Source organism: Eublepharis macularius, chromosome 11 (assembly GCF_028583425.1).
Source record: "Eublepharis macularius isolate TG4126 chromosome 11, MPM_Emac_v1.0, whole genome shotgun sequence".
NCBI lineage: Eukaryota > Metazoa > Chordata > Lepidosauria > Squamata > Eublepharidae > Eublepharis > Eublepharis macularius.
In genome coordinates, this window is record NC_072800.1 from 94,671,266 (window position 1) to 94,693,884 (window position 22,619).

Genomic DNA, 22,619 nt, shown 5'->3' on the forward strand with positions numbered 1-22,619 from the left:
ACCAACGCAAGTTTGTAGTTGTCATTGCCAAATTGTCCCTGAGCCCCAGCCATGTGCATAACGAAGGGCAGGAGACCTCAACCCATGTGCGACATCGCTCAGAGCCCCCCACCCCCCGCCGAGTCTCTTTTCCGGTTAATGATGCAAACACCTGTTTCCCCCAACTGGTTTCCCGGATCCTGCAACTTACTGGAACTGGGCAAGGTTCAAGGGCGGAGGGCGGGTGGTAGGGAGGACTCGGGGGTGGTCCGTTCCGCAGTCCTCCGGCTTTTGAGTCTGAGGACACAGTCAAGCGGGTAATCATGCAGATGCCCTGGCTGATTCTGATCCTGGCCGCGCTCTCGGCGCTGGTGCCGCCTGCCATTGGCATAATCGAGGTGAGCTTTGTGAGGGTGAACATGGTGTTAGGTGGGACGAAAGAGACGAGGGGCCAAACAGGGCAGTCGAGCCACTCAAGTCCATCTACCGGTCAATGGATTAGATGAGCCAGGCTGCAGCCAGCAAACGGGGGAGCCCATCTGTGCACGCAGCCCCAGGCCTTGGCCGTGCCTTGTCTTTCTGGGCGGACCATGCCCAAGCCCCCCCAACAGTTCTGGTCCACATCAGCCTAGCGCCCTTGTAGGCCAGGGCGTTTCTGCACTTCCTGGGGGAGGCTTTAGAGATCTCCTTCTGGCCTCTGGCCATTCCGCCATCCCTGTGAATTGGGGGGGGGGGATTGAATCTGGCCACCCAGGCCAGGCTCAGAAGGGGCCCTGTGTCGCTCTTCTCATGCACCCTTCCCGTCAGAACCTGGAAGAGGCCTCTGCAAAGAGAAACGCCTGCCCCTTCCTTTCCAGGCAGTACCAACTCCCAGGTCTGTGGCGAGGGGTCAGGCTGGAAGCCGGGCACCAAGCTGGGAATCCAGCATGGGGGCTCCCTTGGCTGGCAGAGCTTCACCACTGGAAAGAGAGAAGAACTAGGTCTGGGGGGGGGTGAAATATGAGTCATGAAATGAGCAGAACTCGGCTGCCCCAAGAAACTGAGGGCCAAGCTACAAGTGACGAATGACACTTGCCTGGCAAGTGAACAGACTCACGTGTATTCCTCCCTGCTCGCTTGCCTTTCACTTGCGCTCCACTTGTTCAAGTGGAGGGCAAGTGAATAGGGAGGGATACACGTGAGTCTGTTCACTTGCCAGGCAAGTGTCATTCGTCACTTGTAGCTTGACCCTGAGCGGGTCTCGAACAGGGAGAGGAGCTTATTTCCTGGGCCACAGCCGGCCTGCATGCGCTGCCCTCCAGCCTTGCCTGCGTAGTGGAGCGGTGCGGCTTCTGCCTTCTGGGTGAGGCGATCTGCACGTGCTCAGTGGCACTTCTGCCTGTATCATTATTTCTGCATACATTCCAGGGCTGATCCTCGGCGCCATGCAAATATGCCCAGGGATCAAACAAAGCCTCGACAACAGGTCTGGTGGCCGTGTAAATATTGTGCCCGCCTGGCCGGCTCTCCTCTCCCTGTCTCTGCATCAGGCCCAAGGGAGTCCAGGGCCGGGGAGAGGACAGCCTGTCCAGGACGCGCTCTGTTTACCTGGCCTTATCGCTGATTGTGGGGCTTGCGCAAGGCAGAGCTGCCTCGGCTGGGATGGAGGGGCGGGGCTCCAGCGTATCGATCCCCTTTCCCTGACTCACAAAAGGCTCCCCAAGCTAGACAGGCTTTTCGTCTGTGCGTGAGGAAGATAAGCCCTCTGCAGCCTCTGCTAGTGCAGCCATTCGCCCCCAGCCATTCAGAACATGGAAGAGTCAAAGGACTGCTTTGCCGGATCAGGACAAAAGTCTCTGTGGCCAACCCTCTGTCTCCAAAAGTGGCCGGATGAAGTTCACAACATGCAGGCCGTACCAATGATAGTCACTCTCTGTGGTAAAATAAAAAAGAGTCCAGTAGCACCTTTAAGACTAACCAATTTTATTGTAGCATAAGCCTTCGAGAATCACAGTTCTCTTCGTCAGATGCATGGAGGGCAGAAAGAAACTGGCCAAATATAGAGGAGGAGAGAGGAGGGGAGGAGGGGAGGGGGGATGTAAACAACTCCTTTGATATGGAGATGCAGGCAGCTCCTTTTGGTGTGGGGATCAGTTTGCTTGTGTAAAGGTTCAAAGGAGTTTGCCCTGTTAGTCTGTAGCAGCAAAATCAAAAAGGGTCCAGCAGCACCACCAAGACCAACCAATTCCACTGCAGCACAAGCCCTCGATAAGCACAGCCCTCCCCGCCAGATGCATCTGACAAAGAGAACCGTGGTCCTTGAACAAGGCAAACTCCTTTGAACCTTTACAGAAGCAAACTGATCTCCACATCAGAAGGAGCTGTTGCATCTGCATATCAGAAGGAGATGTTTGCATCTACCCCACGCCCCCCTCTATATCTGACCAGTTTCTCTTTTTGCCCTCCATGCATCTGACGAAGAGAACTGTGATTCTCGAAAGCTTATGCAACAATAAAATCGGTTAGTCTTAAAGGTGCTACTGGACTCTTTTTGATTTTGCTACTATAGACTAACACGGCTAACTCCTCTGGATCTACTCTCTGTGGTGCTGCTCAGAGGTACACTGTCTCGGTATATGGAGGTTCCATTGTTCTATTATAGCCCAAAGCCCTCAACAGACCTGCCTCTCCAAGTTAGTGCCCCAATGGCTCAGAGAGGTGCTGGACGAGGAGAGGCGGATCAGCCTGGAAGTCCCCCGGCCTGCCATGGGCGCCTCTCCTGCTCCAAGGCCAGATGCTGCCCCAGCTTAGTGGGGAGGCGCTCTGCCTGTGCTGCTGCCGTGGAGATCATGGCGACCTCGCCTATTCCAGAATCCACGCCTAGCTTTGGAAGCTCTTTCTGGAGCTTTCTGGTCAAGCGGCCCTTGACCTTTATTCAGCCCGGCCACTTCTCTGGGATCAGCATTGGAGCTCCACACAAGCATCCTCTTGGCCACAGGGTTCGGAAAGCCCAGTTTGGAACTGGGTTCGGGCCAGGCAGAGCATAGGAACCAACAGGCGCTGGAATGCCCTCTCACAAGCCTACGTATTCCCCCCACCTCCTCATGGATTTTGGTTCCAATTCATACATTTGTTTTTATGACAATTTTCATTCCTTAAATATATTCCACCCAAGGCAACTGGCAGCAACCAACAACCCCAGTTAAAATCCAGACCCATCCAGCGATTCCAGCACTGCCAAGACTGCAACGCCCCCCCTCCTCCACAGGGAAGAGCAAACTTAAAAACAGTAGAAGGCTGAACAAGATTTAAGCTCTAATATTCGCTAGCTGAAAAGGAAGGAAGGACAGTGTCCTCGGGCGGGGGGCTGGCGGGGGGCCGGTCTGGCCGCTCTGGATCGGAGAATTCCTGGAGATTTGGGGGCGCCATATGGGAAGACTGGAGTTCGGGGAGGGAGCTCAGAAGGGATTGGATTCCATAGAGTCCACCTTCCAAAGCTGCCATTTTCTCCGGGGGCATTGGTGTCTGTAATGTGGAAGTCAGTTCGAATGCTGGGAGTTCTCCAGTCCCCACCTGGAGGTTGACAACCCCCAAGTGCTGGTGTGCAGGCACGACTGTGAGGTAGGTCTACCTCTCCTGCGTGGTCCCACTGGGTGGCGCATGAAGTCGTAGGTGCCACCTGGAGATATCCTGAGCCCAGACCAGAGTGAAAGCCGGGACTCTGAACTGGGCCCGCAATCTGATCTGGCTCAGGCCTTTATCTTCCTGGGGAAGGAGCCCGCAGGGCTGTCCTGGGGGGCTGCCGGCAGTCGGAAGCAGAGAGACCGGCAGCTGTGCAGTTGGCATAGAATCGGCTGGCATTGTCAGGGCTGGAGGGCGGGGCAGTCCAGTTCAGTTCCGCCTACTGTGCACGAAAAATCCCAGCAAAGCAACTCAAAGAGCGCCTTGCAGAGTCGGACCCAGGAGCCACGGCCACTGTGGGAACGGGGCGGGGGGCTTGGGAGGAATATGCAGCATTTGGGACATTCAAATAGGAAAGAAAGGGAAGGAGAAACGGGAGCCCTTGCTGGGAGCTGACGAAGCACCGGGCAAGGGCTGGATCTCCCCCCTCTCCTCGTCTCTCTTTCTGTGTCTTGGGATCTAATGTGGGGTGGCAAAGCTGCTGGTCTCGGGGTATGCCGCGGCACTCTCATATGCCTGTAAGTAAAATGAACGGGCACCGCAAGACCCTCCCACCCTCCCTCCCGAGGGAGCCCACGAGGGTCAGCGCTGGCCCCGGGCATTGCGACCGCCTGGAGAAGAGGGAGGCGCTCAACTATATGATGTGTGCCTGGCTCCGCCGCATCCTGGGCCAGCAGTGGTTTCCAGAGGCTGGTTAAAGATAATCCCGCCCCACAGACTGTGCCCCATAAGGATGGAACTCTACGCTGGGGGGTGGTTGGAAGACCTCCTGCCCAGGAGGGTCCCCCAGCCTGACTTTTTGCCTCTCTCTCCAGCATGAGCCTCTTCAACCAATGCAAGAAGCACGGCGGCGGTGGGATCCCTGCTACTTCCGCCCGGGATGTCATACGTCTATAGTGAGTGGCAGCCTGGGCTGGGCAAAGGAGGCCGAGGTCAAGCTCAGGCCAGTTTTTGACTTGATCGTGGCAGGCGGTGACTGTCACGCGTATCTCGTTTCAACCGGGGCCGCAGCCACTGCGCGTGCAAAGCGAGCATGCCAGAAGCCGCCTTCAGGCACTCCTTGTCCTGGGAGGGGACTGTGGTGCATGGATCTGCACTGCACATTTGGCCGCCCACAAGGCACGAGACACACCCGGCCTCTTTTTCTGGGTTGCCGGCATCTGCTTTAAGTTCACAGAAAGCTAATGAGATGGGGGCGTGGCTTCGGGGTTATACCCCCACCCCCACCCTGGGCCTCTGGCCAAGGGCTTCCCTAACGGATCAGTCCCCCAGGATAAGAAGATTTCTACACGGAAATCAGGCATGCCTGGGAATACACCAGGCTAGAGCCTGCTTTCCTGAAACGTGGGTAGGGTTGTCACGTTCGGGCAGGTTGGGGGGGTGAGAGGGTCCTCGGCAGGGTATAATGCCCCAGGGTCCACTTTCCAGGCACCCGTTCTCTCCAGGGGAACCGATCGCTGTGGCCTGGGGAGATTAGTTGTACTCCAGGAGACCTCCCGGGCCCACCTGGAGGTTGGCCACCCTAAATGGGGCAGGTGTCACATTGAGGTGCAATGTTCAGAAGAGCCCCAGGTAGCATATCAAACAGCCACAAGTGGCTCCTGTGCCACGGAGTGAGTGTCGCTGGCTTTGAATATGCGAAGGAAGGGCCAGCAGGCACTTTGCCCAGCTTGCTTTGAGGTGGAGCTCGATCCTGGGTGCTCCAGATTTGACTCTTGGGGGTAGTTAAGAGCTGGAGCAGATGCCACAAATCAGTGGCTGAAAATGCCGCAGGACTGAATGTGAAGGTCGCACTTAATTTGCACCGACAGGAGTTTTCCTCTCCAAATTAAACACAGCCTTCCCTGGTTCCCGCTCAGCTCCTCGGCCCGCTGGGGCCATGTCAGGGCGGTGCCGGGTGCTGCTCTTTCACGTTTGCTCCTCTTGCAGCATGCAGTTCCGGTAGACTCACCCACGAAGGGGCTGCCGGACATTCCCGGCCTGGACTCCATTCAGATACCCCGCTGGGAGGCTGAGGTATGTCTGGGGGTGAGGAGGTTGGAGGCTAAAGGGAAAAGGAGGGACCACCTGCTTAGAGGTGCATCCTGCTCTGTGCATTACCCGCCAGGCCATGTCCCATCTGGGCAGCCAAAGAGAGGTCTGCCGCTATCCGCTGATGGGCCAAGGGGCCGTTCCAAGCCACAGGAGGGATTAGGAACGTGGCTCCGTTGCTGGCAGTCGTCGTTCCAGGAGCACTTATCTCTGCAGTATGGAGGTCTGTTGTAATTTTGGGAGAACTCCAGGCCCTACCTGGAGGTTGGCAACCTTACGTTGTGACATGCAGGCACCACTCCCAGCTCTCTCGCATGGTCCCACTGGGTGGCGCATGAAGCAGTAGGTGCCACCTGGAGATATCCTGAGCCGAGACCAGAGTGAAAGCCGGGACTCTGAACTGGGCCCGCAACCTGATCTGGCGCAGGCCTTTATCTTCACTGGGGAAGGAGCCCGCAGGGCTGTCCGGGGGGGCTGCCGGCAGTCGGAGGCGGGAGTCAGACCTGGCCAGTGGCCATGGCAATGGGTTAGGCTCAGCCGTCACTGCCTTCAGCACTGCCGGGCACTGGATCTGACGCAGCCAGTGGTGCTGCAGGATGGGGCAATGCGTGCGGCGCTGTGCGGCCCCTGAAGGCCGGAAGTGAGCCAAGTGGGGCTCCCGGACTCCTTGAACAGCCCCTACTGGAAAGAGACTGTCCGCCAGTGCAGTCGGCATGGACTTGGCTGGCAGAGTCAGGGGCTGGAGGGCAAGCGGTCCAGTTCTGCCTCCGAAGCCCAGGGTCCTGAGCACTGTGGCTCTGCCTCCTGTGCACAAGAAAAGGGGCAGCCCCGGCGATGCTGCTCAAAGAGCCCCTTGCCGGCTCGGAAGAAGCAGCTCCCGGGACCAAAGAAGACCCAGCATCTGGGAAATTCCAATAGGGCAGAAAGGGAGGGAGAAGCAGGAGCCCTTGCTGGGAGCTGGCGAAGCACCTGGCAAGGAGCAGACCTCTCCCTTTCCCCATCTCTGTCTCTCTCTCTCTCTGTCTTGGTATCTAATGTGGGGTGGCAAATCTGCCACTCTATAGGTACGCCACGGTACTCCTATATGCCTGTAAGCAGGGCTTTTTCTCAGCGGGAACGCGGTGGAATGGAGTTCCGGAACCTCTTGAAAACGGTCACATGGCTGGTGGCCCCGCCCCCTGATCTCCAGACTGAGGGGAGTTGAGATTGCCCTCCGTGCCGTCAGACCCTCCCACCCTCTCTCCTGAGGGAGCCCGTGAGGGTCAGTGCTGGCCCCGGGCATTGCGACCGCCTGGAGAAGAGGGAGGCGCTCGACAATGTGGCAGTGTGCCTGGCTGCACGGCATCCTGGGCCAGCAGTGGTTTCCCGAGGCTGGTTAAAGATAATCCCTCTCCACAGATTGTGCCCCATAAGGATGGAACTCTAAGCTGGGGGATGGTTGGAGGAGCTACTGCCAGGGAGACCACCCTGACTTTGTGTCTCTCTCCCCAGCATGAGCCTCTTCAACCAATGGAAGGAGCAGAGCGGTGGCGTCGCTGCACGCGCCCCGGATGTCCTTCGCCTATAGTGAGTGGCAGCCTGGGCTGGGCAAAGGAGGCCGAGGTCAAGTTCAGGCCAGTTTTTGACCTGATGCTGGCAGGTGGTAACTGGCACAGGTGGTGCCACGTAAACCCCGTGTCTCATTTCAACTGGGGCCTCCGCGTGCAAAGTTAGCGTGCCAAGAGCCGTATTCAGGCGCTCCTTGTCCTGGCAGGGGACTGCGGTGCATAGATCTGCACTGCAAGTTCGGTAGCCCACTAGAAATGAGACACACCCAGCCACTTTTTCTGGGTTGCCATCCCCGGCAAGGGGATTCCCTAACAGACCAGTCCCCCAGGATAAAAAGATTTCTACATGGAAATCAGGCACGCCTGGGAAAATGCTAGGCTGGGGGCCTTCTCCCTGACGTGCCCGATTTCTAAGGTTTCTTTTTAAAGTGTGGGAGAATTTTTAGTTTCTCTCGCTGGACAGTCGCCTGGGGATCTCTGGGAAGAGAGGAGTTTATAATGCTCAGAGCCAAGCTACAAGTGACGCCTGACACAGGTTGGACACGTGTCAGCTTCCCTCAAGTTTTGATGGGAAATGTAGGCGTCCTGGTCTTACAGCTTGGCTCTCCATTACAGCTGTAAGACCAGGATGCCTACATTTCCCGTCAAAACTGTCCAACCTGTATCAGGCGTCACTTGTAGCTTAGAGATGCAAAGAAAGGGAAATAGGATGACCTAATTGTTGTGTTAGGAAAAGAGCACAACGAAGATGCCCTTCTGGACTGGACCACTAAATTATTTGTTTACATCTCCCCCCCCTTAACTGCAAGATGTAGAACCCAGATAGTCCAGTGATACTCTGCAGCTTGCAGAGAGCCGCCTTCACAATTACCAGCAACCCAAACAGCCTCAGTTACTATAGTCTCTGGCATGAAGCCTCACCCGTGGGAGGCTCACAGCTTCTGGTGGCAACCGATTCCAGGTGGGAACCAGGAGCCCATCAAGCAAGGGCCTGCCTACTTTCCTGAAACATGGGTAGGTTGTCACCTCCAGGCCGATTAATTCCTGGCAGTTTGGGGGTGGATCCTGGGGAGGGTCCGCCGCAGGGTATAATGCCACAGGCACCTAGGCACCCAGTTTTTCCAGGGGAACTGATCTCTGTTGCTTGGGGGGATCAGTTGTATTCCGTGAGATCTCCTGGGCCCACCTAGAGGTTGGCAACCTGAAACGTGGAGCAGGTGCCACATTGAGGCCCAATGCCGGGAAAAGCCCCAGGTAGCATATCAAACAGCCACAAGTGGCTCCTGTGCCACGGAGTGAGTGTCGCTGGCTTTGAATAGGCAAAGGAAGGGCCAGCAAGCACTTTGCCCAGCTTGCTTTGAGGTGGAGCTCGATCTTGGGTGCTCCAGATTTGAATCAAGGAAAGTTAAGAGCTGAAGCGGATGCCACAAATCAGTGGCCGAAAATGCCGCAAGACTAAACGTGGAGGTAACACTTAATTTGCACCAACAGTAGTTTTCCTCTCCAAATTAAGCATGACCCTCCCTGGCTCCTGCCCAGCTCCTCTGCCCTCTGGGGCCATGCCAGGGCAGTGCCAGGTGCTGCTCTTTCATGTTTGCTCCTCCTGCAGGCTGGGCTCCCAGAAGACTCGCCTAGGGATGGACTGCAGGATAATCCCCGTCTGGACTCCATTGAGACACTCCTGAGGACCACTCAGGTACATCTGGGGGTGAGGAGGTTGGAGGCTAAAGGGAAAAGGAGGGACCACCTGCTTAGAGGTGCATCCCGCTCTGTGCATTACCCGCCAGGCCATGTCCCATCTGGGCAGCCAAAGAGAGGTCTGCCACTATCCGCTGATGGGCCAAGGGGCCGTTCCAAGCCACAGGAGGGATTAGGAACGTGGCTCCGTTGCTGGCAGTCGTCGTTCCACTGAGCTCTGCAGTATGGAGGTCTGTTGTAATTGTGGGAGAACTCCAGGCCCTACCTGGAAGTTCCGCCCCACCTGCTGAGGGAGGGGGGGGGCGCTTTCCTTGCTGTTGGGGAGAAGGAGGCGCGGTCCCTCCACTCCCCGCCTGTGCAGATGCAGCCAGATCTGGGAGGGCCCTGATCCCCTTCCTTAAGGTGGAGCAGAAGAGGCCCTGCTCTGGCTGCTCGGGGGCCCCCGGACACCCCCAAGGTAAGGCTTGGACCAGGCTGACAAGAAGGGAGTGGCTTGAAAGACACAGGCACAGCTCCTGCGGGTGGGGTTTCTCCAAACCAGAGCTTCTTCTACTAGACAGTGTGACGTAGAGGTTAGAGAGTGAGGCAAGGTTCTGAGAGAACTGAGTTCAGATTCTCCGGTCGCCATGAAACTGCCTGGGTAGCCATGAGCCAGGCACTGTCTCCACCAAGCCTACCTCACAGGTTTGTTGTGAGGCTAAAATGGAAGAGAGGAGAATAATATAAGCCACCTTGGCTTCCCACTGGGAATGAAGAAATGAAGAAAATAAGTAAAATGACCACACAGGCAGACAAGGAGTTGCCACGGCTTGTGCCACACGGCCTGCTGCACTCTTTCCTTCATAAGCCCCACCTTCCATTTGCACAGCCGTTCCCTGTCCTCCTGACTCCGCCCATCTCCCCCGCCAGTCACACGGCAGTCCCTCGCCCTCCATCCCATTTGTAGCCAATTGAGGGTCTCTCTACACGATACTCTGTTACACGTGGACACTCAAGTGAAAGGAGAGCAATATTAGTCGGGACGTGTAGTTTAAAAAGGCAGAAGGGAGGGCTCGGTCCATTTCCCCTCTCTACAAGAGGGTAGTTTAAAAAGACAGTGGGCAGAGGTGCTCCTCAGAGAGTTTGTTAATTAGATGCAATTAACAAACCCTTTGAGGAGCAATGGGGCTCTGCCTTTTCAAAGCACCCTCAGGTGGAGAGGAGAAATTGACAGAGCCGCCGGCTTTCAAACTCCTACTCCCAGCTCTGTTGCGCCTCCCTTCACTTGAGCGTCCTCCTGTAAGAAGTATCCTGTACAGAGACTCCGAGTCAAGCCTCTGTCTTCAGTAGTTAGTTGGTTAAGGGCTGAGTCCCTTCTGTATTGCATGCAGCTCCTAGCACAGAACTCAGTGCCGGCACTGAAGAAATGGCGGCTGGTGGGGCCTGTGGCTTGAAGACGGTTTTCTTGCAACGTAGTGTAAATATTGACGGAAGTGAACCGGGGCTAATCATTACCAGGTTCCAGGGAACCACAAATCCCAGAATCTGGGCAAGGTTTGATGTTGCTCACAAGGGTCACAACAGGGCAAATCTTCTCCTCCGTGGTGGGAATTAAAAGAAGGGGAAATGTCACCCCCTCACACACACAGCAGGCCTACTGGGGCTGTTCTTTGGCCAGCCCCTGGCTTGGCCAGTTCCCCCATCATCCTCAGTGTTGGGGAACAGGACGATCTCAGAGGCGCACCCCTGAACCCCTGTCCGTTCTCCCCCTTCCTGCAGCATGGAGGGAGGCTGGGAATCCAAACCTCAGAGGGACCTTGGTGGGTCAGGCCAAAGCGGCCTGTCTGAAGGGGCGGTGGGCTCAGCTCGCCTTCCATCTCTTCCCCTGCAGGAGCGGCCCATTCGGGCCAGAAGGGAGGAGAAGAAGGTGGCCCCAGCAAGGCGCAGAGGAAAGCAGAAGGGCACCAGGCCGGTCTGCAGGGGCTGCTTTTCAGGGCTGATGCTGAAGGGGCAACCTGCCCAAGGAGGCCACAAGGGGACCGCGCCAGAGAGCCTCTCGGAGTCTGGTGGCGCTTCCAGCAGGGGAGATTAGCCCTCGCCCCCTCACCCCTGATCCCTGTCCCCACTGACACCCAAGGAAGATGCGACGCCTCCCTTGGGAATCTTGAAAATGTAATTGAGCAGCAGGGGGCGCACTTCCATGTACACACTATTGCTGTCGCAGAACAATAATTGTCCAAATAAAGATTTCAAAACATGTAAACGTGTTTTTATTTCAGATTGGAATTTGCAAATACTTGTCAGTTGAAAATAAAAGCGTCAGTTTCAAACAAGCGAAGAAAAAATAATCACTAAAATTTTTAAATATTGTATATAGTGCTTAGGGTTACCAGAACAATTAAACATTTTTTGCTCATGTTACTTAGAAAATTCAGTTGAAAATGCATTTGACCTGGGGTTTAAAAAAATTATTTTTCCAAGGGTGGCAACTGGCAATCACTGATTCAGGTTGTGTTCCCACTCCTAGGAATAGTTCAGAGGTTTTGAGAAACAAGCACCATTTTAAAACAGTCTCCCCGATGGCTTGATTCATCCGAAGCTCTCCCAGAGCGAAGCAAGGCCTCCACACATGCGCAGGGACAAAGCTGTGTGTGGCTCTCCCTGCCTATGGTCTGCAGTGGCCAGAGGTAGTATTTGGAAGGCTGAGGGTAGTCACATGTTACCGCTGCCCTACCAGCTTTACAGGGCTGCTGGCAGCTCTCTAGCCCCAGCGCAAAAGAGTGGGTCTCTTAAGCCGCCTGGAGGTCCCACCTCTCCCTCTCCCTGGCCAGGCTGCTGCAGAGGAACCCTCTACTGCTCTTTTCCAAATATGCCCTAACCAGCTGCACCCTGACCTGTGCCCACATTCTTTATGCTGAGAGCCAGTCTGGTGTAGTGGTTAAGAGGGTCGGGACTCTAATCTGGAGAACCGGGTTTGATTCCCCATTCCTCCACTTGAAGCCAGCTGGGTGACCTTGGGTCAGTCACAGCTCTCTCAGGGCTCTCTCAGCCGCACCCACCTCACAGGGTGTTTTGTTGTGGGGATAATAATAACACACCTTGAGAGCCAGTTTGGTGTAGTGGTTAAGAGCGCAGGACTCTAATCTGGAGAACCGGGTTTGATTCCCCACTCCTCCGCTTGAAGCCAGCTGGGTGGCCTTGAGTCAGTCACAGCTCTCTCAGAGCTCGCTCAGCCCCACCCACCTCACAGGGTTATTGTTGTTGTGGGGATGATAATGACATACTTTGTAAACCGCTCGGAGTGAGTGTTAAGTCGTCCTGAAGGGCGGTATATAAAGCGAATCTTGCTGTTATCGAATGCTTCCGTGCTTCATCTGGCTCCACAGCGGGGTCACCTCTTAGTGCTCAATGGAAAAATCCCAGGGGTGGATTTGACCCCGAGTAGCATCATGGTCAGGAGTCCACACCCCCTCCCTCCACTGATCTGGTCCTTCTTCAGAACATTTGCTAATAGTTAACAACTGGCGTGGCCCCTCCCTGTGCAGGGGGATATTGCTGGGCAGGAGAGGGGTGGGGAGAGGATCCCGAGAGAGCCGCTGGGCAGGCACTGCTGCCGCCATGGGCTCCTGGCTGCTCTGGGGCTTGGTGGCCGCCTTCGCTCTGGCTGCTTTCACTGCTCTGGGGCAGGGGGCAGAGCTGCGGGACGCTGCTTGGGAGGCAGAGGTTGGTACGGTGGCGGGTGGAGGGCCGACACCCAGGAGGCTCCATGGAGCCCTTCCTTCTTCCACAGCTTATGAAAAGGGATGAATCCCCCCCGCCGGGTAGGAAAGGGCAGCCTCTTGTCATGCCCCTGCTTCAATGGATTTTTGTGTGTTCCTGTGCACACAGGACTGGAACACTGGAGGGCAGAGATTTGGTGTGGTGAAAGAGTCAACTTCTAAAACGTGACCAAACCCATAAAGAGTATGATTTGAAATGAATAATCCAGGCCTGCAAAAGGTGGGAGTGCGTGGAATGCTTGAGACCTTGATGCCTGGTTGATGTTGACATCTGCTCCACGGAAAGGGGGGAACTGTCCCCCCCCCGCACTGTTTTTGCATGGTGGCGGGAGCTTGGGAGGAAGGCAGGCGCTCGCTTTCCTCCAGCGGCAGCTTTCCAAGCCTGTTTGGGCTCTCCTTTTTAATGCAAGCCATTCCCCAGAGCTGCTGGTGGGTCTGCTCGAGCTCGGGTTGGCTCCTGGAGAACTTGTGAAGGAAGTAACGTTTAGAGTGACCCGCAGAGAGGGGCAGCCTCGGATGTGGGAGCCCAGCATTCAGACCCTTACTCTCCAGGGGGGCTTGGCTCAGCATACCCATTCAGGGTGGTTTGGGGGATAAAATAGAGAAGGGGAACCCCTGTATGCCCCTCCACACTCCTTGGTGGAAGGGTGAGACAAAAGTACAAACGATATATTATTTGGGGGTTTCTTTGAGTGTATATTTCCTACCTGCACATCGGCAGCCTCTAGGAGGAAGAGGAGGACTGGGTGTGGTGAATCACACATGTCTGCAGACCCTCTCATTCTACTTGTGGCATTTTTCTCACATGGAAGTGATGCTGAATGCAGCCCTCGCACCAAGGCTCTTCCTTGTTTGTCTTCCTTGCTCCTATTTAAAAGGAAGAACAACGCCCTGAAAAATTCATAGATCCAGAGGAAAATCAAAAAGAGTCCAGTAGCACCTTTAAGACTAACCAATTTTATTGTAGCATAAGCTTTCGAGAATCAAGTTCTCTTCGTCAGCTCTGTATCATGCACCTACAATAAAATCGGTTAGTCTTAAAGGTGCTACTGGACTCTTTTTGATTTTGCTCCCACGGACTAACACGGCTCACTCCTCTGCATCTAGATCCAGAGGAGTTAGCCGTGTTAGTCTGTAGTAGCAAAATCAAAAAGAGTCCAGTAGCACCTTTAAGACTAACCAATTTTATTACAGCATAAGCTTTCAGAATCACGTTCTCTTCGTCAGATGCATGGAGGGCAGAAGGAAACTGGCCAAATATAGAGGAGGAGAAGGGGGGAAGGGGGGAAGGAGGAGAGGGGGGATGTAAACAACTCCTTTGATATGGAGATGCAGGCAGCTCCTTTTGGTGTGGGGATCAGTTTGCTTGTGTAAAGGTTCAAAGGAGTTTGCCGTGTTAGTCTGTAGTAGCAAAATCAAAAAGGGTCCAGCAGCACCTCCAAGACCATACAATTCCACTGCAGCACAAGCCCTCGATAAGCACAGACCTCCCCACCAGATGCATCTGACGAAGAGAACTGCGGTCCTCGAAAGCCCACGCCAGGATTGCACGAAGGGCTTCTAGACGCTCTGATGCCAAAATGTCGTTGGGATCTTTCCTTCCATTGCCTCTCAGGGTGAGCCCAGCAAAGACGACTTGACGACTCTGCGACTCTACAGCACCACCCACCCCCTGCGACGCCAGAGGAACAGAACCAAGAACTACCGGACCGGCAGCCTGTCTGTCCTGAGCAGAATTGCCATAGAAGACTTGGTGAGGGTCACAGCGACCATGCAGCTCTGAAGCTCGGCCCTTATGTGCGAGGACTAGAGAAACGATGCGTGGGGGGAGGCGCAAATGCTGATGCCCCCTACCCTGGGCCAAAGGCCCTGCTACAGAAATCCCACACACTGTAGGGTTGCCAGCCTCCAGGTGGTGGCTGGAGATCTCTCAGAATTACAACTGAGCTCCGCAGTCACCGCTCACTTCATCGGATACTTTTGTCACAGAAGCTCATACCCTACCACAAATTTAGGTGCTACTCGGCCTTGGTTAGTAATTGGATGGGAAATCTCCAATGAAGACCAGGTTTGCTATGCAGAGGCAGGCAATGGCAAACCACCTCTGATAGTCTCTTGCCATGAAAACCTCTCCAGGTGGTGACTTGAGGACACACACACACACGCACAGAGTAGGTGCTACAGGAGGACTCTTGCTCTTTTCCACTGCTATAGACAGACTAACACATCTACCCATTGTGAACTGATCTCCAGGCAACACAAAACGGTTCCCCTGGAGAAAACAGGTGCTTTGGAGGGTGGACTCTGTGGCATTGTAACCATGCTGAGGCCCCTCCCCTCCCCAAACCCTGCCCTCTCCAGGTTCTACCCCCCCAAATCTCCAGGAATTTCCCAACCTGAACCTGGCACATTCCTGACCTGTCCACATGCCCTCTGCTAAGTGCCAGGTGTTCACTTTCTTCTTTGGCGCCACACAGGGCCTTTTGGAAGAGGAGAAAGAGAGAAACATCAGCCGACCAGAGAGGGACGCCGTCGCTGCAGATCCTTGTCTGGGGTGCTGTGGGACTCCCAACCGTCCAGGAAGCAGAGAGGTAGGAGAGGAGGCCTGCCCGTCTCTGAAGTGGGCCTCACGGGGGGTTGCCTTAGCCCCCTCCAGGTGAACCCCCCACCCTTTTTGATTGACCCCCCTTAACAGTTCAAGAAAGTAAGAATAAAATATGCAGTTCTATATATAAATGATTGTATATTGTTGGTGTGTGTATTTATAGGCATGCAGACAACCACATGTTTGTGAACATACATTAAGATTATATTACACCTGCTTAACTCTGGCATTAACAGCCAGAAAGTCTTACCATCCTTCTGAAATAAACAGGAGTCTTTGGACACCTTAATGACTAATAAGGGCCGTTTCCACACGTCTTACCTTTTGCTGGCACATCGCGGAAGACAGCGTCTTCGTGCGCAAAATCACGCAAGAAAGACGCTGTTATCACGGAAGACAGTGTCTTCTCACGCAATGACAGCGTCTTCCTGGCGCGATTTCACGTGCAAAGACGCTGTCTTCTGCGATGTGTCGGCAAAAAGTAAGACGTGTGGAAACGGCCGCTATTTTATACTTGCGTCAGTTTTTACATACCAAAGCCCACTTCTTCAGGTGCAATAGAGTGCATTTATATATGAGGTTTTGAAAAGAAAGAAACTTCTGGGTCAAAGGGCAGTGAAAAACAGGAAGGATGGGGTGAAATGTAGGTATGTAAAATTCAGGACGAGCCCATTCTCAGGACTAACTGTGCATTTCTCTAGTTTTCCTAAGCTAGTTAAAACCAGAAGTGGCTTTGGCATCCTGATTTTATCAAGATTAACCCCTATGATGACTCCAAAACCCAAGTTCATTTTTTGGGGATTCCTCCACTGCACCTGAGGGCTGTTGTCCATGTAACCTTCTCCTGCAATTATGTCTTGTTGTCCCATTGATATTTGGTGCGAGAGACCGGCCTGGCTGCCCCCTGGAATGATACGGCTTCTTAAAGGCGTTTGGCATCCCCCCCCCTGCCCATCCCAGGGGGGCAGGGGGGACGGGTTCATGTTTTAACGCCATTTTATAGTGTCTTTTTAGCTGGTTAAAAAGTTTTTACATTGCTCAATAATATATTTTAATGCTCTTAATGCTGATTTTGAATTAACGGCTTTTAATGTTTTGTGCTTTTATTATGTTTTAATTTTTTAAAGCTGCCTCAGGCGGATTCCCTGAAAAGGTGACATAAAAATGTTCTAAATAAATAAATTAATAATAATAAGCCTCTTTTCTTTTTTCCTATGTGGAACCAGCCCTCTAAAGGGGATCCAGGACCCCTGGGCAACATCCCCACCGCTGCTACGCCAAGAGGAAACGGGACTCAGGGAAATTTCCGTCCTGGTGCTTACACGCCCATGAGAATGGCACGGAAGGTGAGCCGGCTGCAGGAGTGGCGCCCCCTTGCCCGGAGTTTCTGACTGGGTACCTGGCAGCTTGTGGTGTGGGGCGCCGTCTGCCAGGGAGGGATGCACCACTGGGTCCTGGAGCTTTGTACCCAGCTACCCACAGATCAACGGGCTTAGAGTGACCAATTAAGTGGGTCTTTCTGCATCCACAGCACCAGCAGACATGTTGTTCCTTTGGGGGGCCTGCTGGTGCCCACACCTGGCAGCATGGCTGTCACCACTGAGAGACAGCTTTGAGCCTTGGGGCTGGGCTTGGATGGGAGGGCAGGGAGATTGGCGCAAAGACACAAGCCCTGTGCCCATGGGTTTCCACACTGAGCTGGGAAATCTGTCCATCTTTGCCTGATCTGTCCACTGGGTGGGGCCAGCCTTGCTCTCAGCATCAAATGGCCTGTCCTGCGTGGCGGGTGAGGCCAGCAAAGCTCGCTGGCGCGTGCAGTTGATTCGCTGGTGCAAGATGGGCTCTGCCATGTACTATTAAGACTATACCTGTGCACATAGAATCATAGGATTGGAAGGGATCTCTAGGGTCATCTAGTTCAACAATGCAGGAAATTCACAACCACCTCCCCTCCCCACACCCCCAGTGCCCCCTGCTCCATGCCCAGAAGATGGCAGAACAGCTCCAGGATCCCTAGCCAAACTGGCCTGGGGAAAGTGGCTACCTGACCCCAAGTGGCGATCGGCCTTACCCTGGGCATGTAAGAGGGGGCCACGAGAACGAAGCCCTGATGCAACCCTTCCTGCCCCCCCCCATGATCTGCCCAGGCTCACAGAAGCAGCATTGCTGTCCGGTGGCCCTCTAGGCTCTGCTTAAACACCTCCAAAGACGGAGAGCCTGCAGCTTGGTTGTTCCCGGGGACTCTTCTGTGCTGTGTCAAATCCCAGCCCAACAGGGCCAGGCCCAAGGCGGGCTGTGCACAAAGAAACAGGCTGGTGTATATTGCCGCCGCCTTTGCCAGCCTCTCTTCGTGCTTCCTGGCCTTTCGCCTAGTTACCAACAGCCCCGTCCGCTGAAGATAACGGTGAAGCCAATTTTGGCCTGGCTGCAAGTGTGAGAAAGTGGTTGGGCTTTCAGGTGCCACTTTCAGCGAACAGTGGAAACCGGAGCTTAGTATTTGCTCAAAAAACGCATTTTTATAAAGTGAAATACAGCAAAAACTCACAGCCATAAGCATACTTTGGCATGTTACAGCTGAAATGAAAAATGGTGAGCATGTTGTGTAATTTGTGGTAAGGAAACCAAGCGTGTGCAGTGCCTTGGCCTTGATGTGGCCCTAAATACAGCTGAATGGTTGTCCTTGCAATTAGAAAGGGTCCCGGTCTGTGCTGCACGAATCATGTGTCTCCCCTCTATGCCTTCTGAAGCTGGCCTCTCTGCTCTTTTCAGACTGGATCCCTTTCTCAGATACTCTGGAACCACTCCAGGGAAGCCAGCCCCAATCGTGATCGCTGCCAAGGATGCTGTGGGGCGAATGCAACAACCAGTGCCAAACCCCCGGAGAGAAGAGAGGAGGGGAAAGGCTCCCGCAATAACCCTTCTTTGGGGGTAAGGAAGCTGAGGCAGGGGTGGGGAGGGTCAGGAGGGTGGCCTCTTTGCATGCTTTAACCACACCCTGTGGTTGAGATGGGGCCAATGGATTACCTCCTCTTACTCTTGCAGTGCACATTTGAACAGCTGGTTTCATTGGGGCACGTGGAACACAGAGATGTTCTGGTCTGAATGTACGAAGAACAGGCATACAAGCAGTCAGTTAAGGGGGCTGGCATTATTTAGGGGTTCCAGTTGAAGCCATTTCTCGCCTGGCAGGGGTAGGCGAGCATCCCCTGTGATGCTGCAAGGGGATCTTGGAGAGCCAGTGTGGTGTAATGCTTAGGGTGCTGGGAGCTCTGAGTTCAAATCCTCATTCGGGCCTGAAGCTTGACCTTGGGCCAGTGACTGCCTCTCCACCTAACAGCCTGACTTGAGCTGGTTTTGAGACTGAAATGGGGAAGGGAGGAGCCCCGTGTGCTCCTTGGGAAAAGGGGTAGGATACTCAAAATGTGTGAGAGAGAGAGAGGAGAAGAAACCACAGTTTGGAAGGGCCCGGGGGCGGGGATGCGGAGGGGCCCTGAGCAGATTCAGCCAGAGGGACCACCTGCAAGGGGAGGCTTAGCCGGCAGGCAATCTGGATCTGACCCCCTCTTCCAACCCCGGCACAGGGCAGCCCCAGCAAAGGGGTCTGGAGGCCAGTGCTGGACCGGAGGGACCCCAACCAACGGCCCTCCTGGGTAGAAGAGCATGAGCGCTCCCTCTCCTCCGAGGGGGCTACACTGCCCTGGCCGAATCACGCAGGCCGATGAAGAACCGAAGAGGTAAGAACCTGCGGAGTCTGAGAAAGGAGCCCTGCATAAGGCAGTCCACCCTGCAGGGCACCTTGAGTCCCCCTGGTGACCAACCCCCTTTGCTTCCTTTTCTGCAGAGGAAGAGAAGAGAGAGCAGCAGGGCGTGGAGGCGGCGTTGCACCTGGAAGGGGATTCCACGCAGTTGTGTCGCTTCTGTTCTTTTCAACAAAACTTGTGCAGATGAATTTCCCACTGGGCTTGGGCCCTGTAAAATGTAGTACTTTGCTGTCTTTTAAAAAAGCCTCTCTCCTTCTCTGTCTTCATTGGAATGAAGGCGAGTGCCTTCCCGGAGCAACAGCATACCGCGCTTGCCCCAGTCTCTCCCATCCAACACATGAAGATGCAGGAACATCAAACACTTTAGCTTCCAAAGCAACTGTCTTATCTGAGGCCTTCTGTGAGGCCACACACAATAGCCAGGAGCCTTGAGATCTGCAGATGACGGCCTGCTCTAGAGACACCTTTGGATAGATGCTGCCAGAGTCAAGGCCTTGTCTGTGGTGGCTCCAACAATATGAAATGTTTCCCCTCTGATGTCCACCTGCTCCTGTCACAGTTTCATGTTGGGGAAGCTATTCGTTTCCAACAGGCATTGAGTTGAATGGATGGATTGGTTTTACTGTGGCTGTCTTTAAGCTTGCTTTCATGGTTTCATGGCGGGAGCGCTTATGAACTGGATTTTAATGGAAGACTTTTGATGTTCTTAGTCAGATGTTTTATGATTGTTGTCTTATCCCAGTTGTGAATGTTATGAAAGTTAAACAGCAGGACATAAATTCAGTAAAGCAAAATAATAAGAACAATATATAAGAAAAATAAGAATAAGAAAACAAGACTGACAATCTCTCCGGCTTTAAAAATCTGTGCTGGCATTTGTAAAATAATATTATGGATCTCTGATGGAACTGTCAGTTTTTTTAAAAAAATACTGTAAAAATAGGTCAATAAAAGCTGCAGTATTTATTTGTGCCTTGATTTGTGTGCTAGTATTAGAAAAGGGAAATGCTGGCAGGGATTGAAGAAACATTTGGGGACGTCTCAAGGAGCAACTGTTGAAAACTGGTGGGCCAACATCAAGGCAAAGCTGTGTGCAGGGGCAGTACAGCCCAAGGGCTCAGGTGGGCACCCCAGGAAGGGGTGTGTGTGAAAGCAGCAGCAGTAGTCCATATTAGAAACAGTTCTGTTTCTTTTGGTAGCAGAGTTACCCAGTCAGAAGTGTGTTTCTCACTGAGAAGTAAATAATCTTCAGGCAATCAAATTGTAGAAAAGGCAGAACTTACAGTTTATTTAGGTATCTTGGAAAGAGTCCTAGTCTAAAGAATCACTTCCCTATAGCATGGCCACCTAGCACAGCATGGAGGCTGCATACGGGTGCGTGGATGAGGCCTTCATGGCAGGAGCTCTGAAAAATACATCCTTCCCCTTTGGAGGGCCATGAGGCAAGAACACAGAATCTCCCAAAGGAAACAGAGAGAGAGAGAGAGAGAGGAGAACTCAGAAAGGGTTCCTACCTTAGATAAAGAAAGGCAGCTTACTAATCAAGAGAGCAACACATATGCAGAGCAACAAATACATGCACCTCCCCACGCCCAAGGTATGCTGCGAGTTGCCTGTTCCATCCAGCGGGTGGAGGGTGAAGGTGTTTCGCTGCACCGCAGGGGCTCAGCAGCAGGGAAGGCACCAGACCCCTCCCCCGGGACATGTGCAGCATGGTGGGCCAAAGGGGTCGTGGCATGTCTTGCTTGGGCTGGCAAAATACCTTGAACTGACCCGGCTTTGGGGGTCCTGGGAGGACTAATTCACACTATAGGTCTGCCAAATTCCTGCCAGCGGTTTGTCATCACGATGCGCCAGCTGTGGCATTCAGTGGAAGATCCAGACATAGCAGTCACATCTGCTCCATCCAAGCAACAGGGAGCACTTCTTAAGTACCAGCACATGGTTGCCAACGCTGGGTTGGGAAATTCCTGGCGATTTGAGGGTGAAGCCTGGGGGAGGAAGGGAATTCCGCAGGACACGATGCTATGCAACCCACCGTCCCAAGCAGCCATTTTCTCCAGGGGAACTGATCTCTATCATCTAAAGATTAAAGGTAATTGGTGGAGAGCTCCACGCCCCCCTGAAGATTGGCAACCTTGCACCAGCACCTCTGAGTAGACAAGGCAACTTTTGAGGTTAAAGAATGAGCAGAAGGTGGAGCCTGGCAGAATCTGGTGAGCACAGCGGAGCCAGAGTGGGACTCCGAGAGTCAGGTGGAGCTGGGGTGGGGGCCTGGGGGGCGGCTTAAGAACATCAGAGGAGCCCAGCAGCCTGCTTCGCATAGTGGCCCACCAGTTACTCTGGAGGGCAAAAAAACTGGGCTCAGAGGCCAAGGATTTCTCCACTAGGGCTGACACCGAATTAAAGAATCTTTTAGAAAACTGATCCAAAGATTTGTAATTGATTCATCTGTCTGATGAGGCCACGAAAGGCTTGCTGATTACCTAGCAGTGACTGAACAATTCGACTGGATGGATCAGTACGACACCGACCGGAGTGATGTTCCAAAGCGCATCAGAGTGGTCCTTATTAAGGGAGCATTAAATGCATGTTGTACAGAATGCAGGAAAATAAAACGGGAATCTGTTCTATGGGTCAGTCACAGCTCTCTCGGAGCTCTCTCAGCCCCACCCACTTCACAGGGTATTTGTTGTGGGGATAACAATAGCATAATTTGTAAACAACTCTGAGTGGGCGTTAAGTTGTCCTGAAGGGTGGTATATAAATCAAATGTTGTTGTTATTATTATTATGTGAGTTGGGTGTTCCTGGGAACAGGTTTTCCCTTCTCACAAACAACTGTGCTTCCCAAACAGCAGCCCCCTGCCCTTCTAGGCACCCATCATGTTCTTCCCAGGTTGTTGTTTATAGTAAGGTCAGAGGTGCAGCATGACAGGTGTCAAAGAAGGGGCACCTGTTAAAATTCTCCCTTCCTCTCTTACTGGAGAACCAGCTTGGTACAGCAATTAAAATATTGGCCCAGGGCCAGAGAGACCCGCCTTCAAATCCCTATTCATCCACAAAGCCCAACCCTTCAGCCTAACCTGCCTCTTGGGGGCGGGGCGGGATGTGTGCCTCCTTGAGCTCAAGGGCAGAATAAAACTGTAATGTGTGAAACGCCCACATTTTGAGGGAGCATTTATGTGTGTTAAAGCTGGCCGCCATGCAGGCTGAGGGCCAATGCGGTGTAGTGGTTTGGGAGCTGGACTAGGAGTGGAGAGGCATTCTCTCTCAGCCTAGCCTGCCTCACAGGGCTGTTGTGAGGGTTACATGACACATGTCACCCTGAGCTCCTTGGAGTAAGGATGAGATTCAAATGACCCCAATAAACACCCTCCCTGCCTGCTGTTCCCTGAGCTCCCAGGTACACCTTCGCATGTGTTGTTATCATCTGGTAACGCTTCACTGAGGCCTGCCTCATGCTTCAAACGGCTTCTTCTTGGTTTGAGCTCTTTATGTGGCTTCAGTAGACCTTGTTTATCGCACCTAGGAGAGAGAAGCTGGGACCTCTGAGCTCTCACCATCCATTATGTGTAACA

General features: G+C 53.6%; 2 protein-coding genes across 5 annotated transcripts; both read left to right on the plus strand.

The window, feature by feature from the left end:
* The first annotated feature begins 243 nt into the window (after positions 1-243).
* Positions 244-11,157, plus strand: LOC129338004 (uncharacterized). Of its 2 annotated transcripts, XM_054992050.1 has the most exons (6): positions 244-377; positions 4,455-4,535; positions 5,569-5,655; positions 7,162-7,236; positions 8,827-8,913; positions 10,786-11,157. In XM_054992050.1, the coding sequence occupies exons 1-6, from the start codon at positions 303-305 to the stop codon at positions 10,984-10,986; spliced, it is 606 nt and encodes a 201-aa protein (XP_054848025.1). In that variant the 5' UTR covers positions 244-302; the 3' UTR covers positions 10,987-11,157. The 2 variants fall into 2 exon arrangements, with proteins under 2 accessions (XP_054848025.1, XP_054848026.1); XM_054992051.1 differs by lacking the exon at positions 7,162-7,236.
* A 1,293-nt stretch (positions 11,158-12,450) lies between these two features.
* Positions 12,451-20,005, plus strand: LOC129338003 (uncharacterized). 3 transcript variants are annotated; one of them, XM_054992045.1, is made up of 7 exons: positions 12,451-12,617; positions 14,289-14,426; positions 15,151-15,264; positions 16,505-16,624; positions 18,048-18,206; positions 18,860-19,012; positions 19,120-19,206. In XM_054992045.1, the coding sequence occupies exons 1-6, from the start codon at positions 12,513-12,515 to the stop codon at positions 18,998-19,000; spliced, it is 777 nt and encodes a 258-aa protein (XP_054848020.1). In that variant the 5' UTR covers positions 12,451-12,512; the 3' UTR covers positions 19,001-19,012; positions 19,120-19,206. The 3 variants fall into 3 exon arrangements, with proteins under 3 accessions (XP_054848020.1, XP_054848021.1, XP_054848022.1); XM_054992047.1 differs by lacking the exon at positions 12,451-12,617 and adding an exon at positions 12,638-12,893; XM_054992046.1 differs by lacking the exon at positions 18,860-19,012 and having other exon boundaries at positions 19,120-20,005.
* The last annotated feature ends 2,614 nt before the right edge of the window (positions 20,006-22,619 follow it).

Excerpts from the sequence above, each read along its gene's own strand:
- LOC129338004 (XM_054992050.1), top strand. The coding sequence starts at position 303 with ATGCAGATGCCCTGGCTGATTCTGATCCTGGCCGCGCTCTCGGCGCTG. Across the intron at positions 7,237-8,826 it reads CCGGATGTCCTTCGCCTATA|GCTGGGCTCCCAGAAGACTC; the intron begins GTGAGTGGCAGC and ends CTCCTCCTGCAG. Across the intron at positions 8,914-10,785 it reads CACTCCTGAGGACCACTCAG|GAGCGGCCCATTCGGGCCAG; the intron begins GTACATCTGGGG and ends CTTCCCCTGCAG.
- LOC129338003 (XM_054992046.1), top strand. The coding sequence starts at position 12,513 with ATGGGCTCCTGGCTGCTCTGGGGCTTGGTGGCCGCCTTCGCTCTGGCT. Across the intron at positions 12,618-14,288 it reads ACGCTGCTTGGGAGGCAGAG|GGTGAGCCCAGCAAAGACGA; the intron begins GTTGGTACGGTG and ends ATTGCCTCTCAG. Across the intron at positions 14,427-15,150 it reads GAATTGCCATAGAAGACTTG|GGCCTTTTGGAAGAGGAGAA; the intron begins GTGAGGGTCACA and ends GGCGCCACACAG.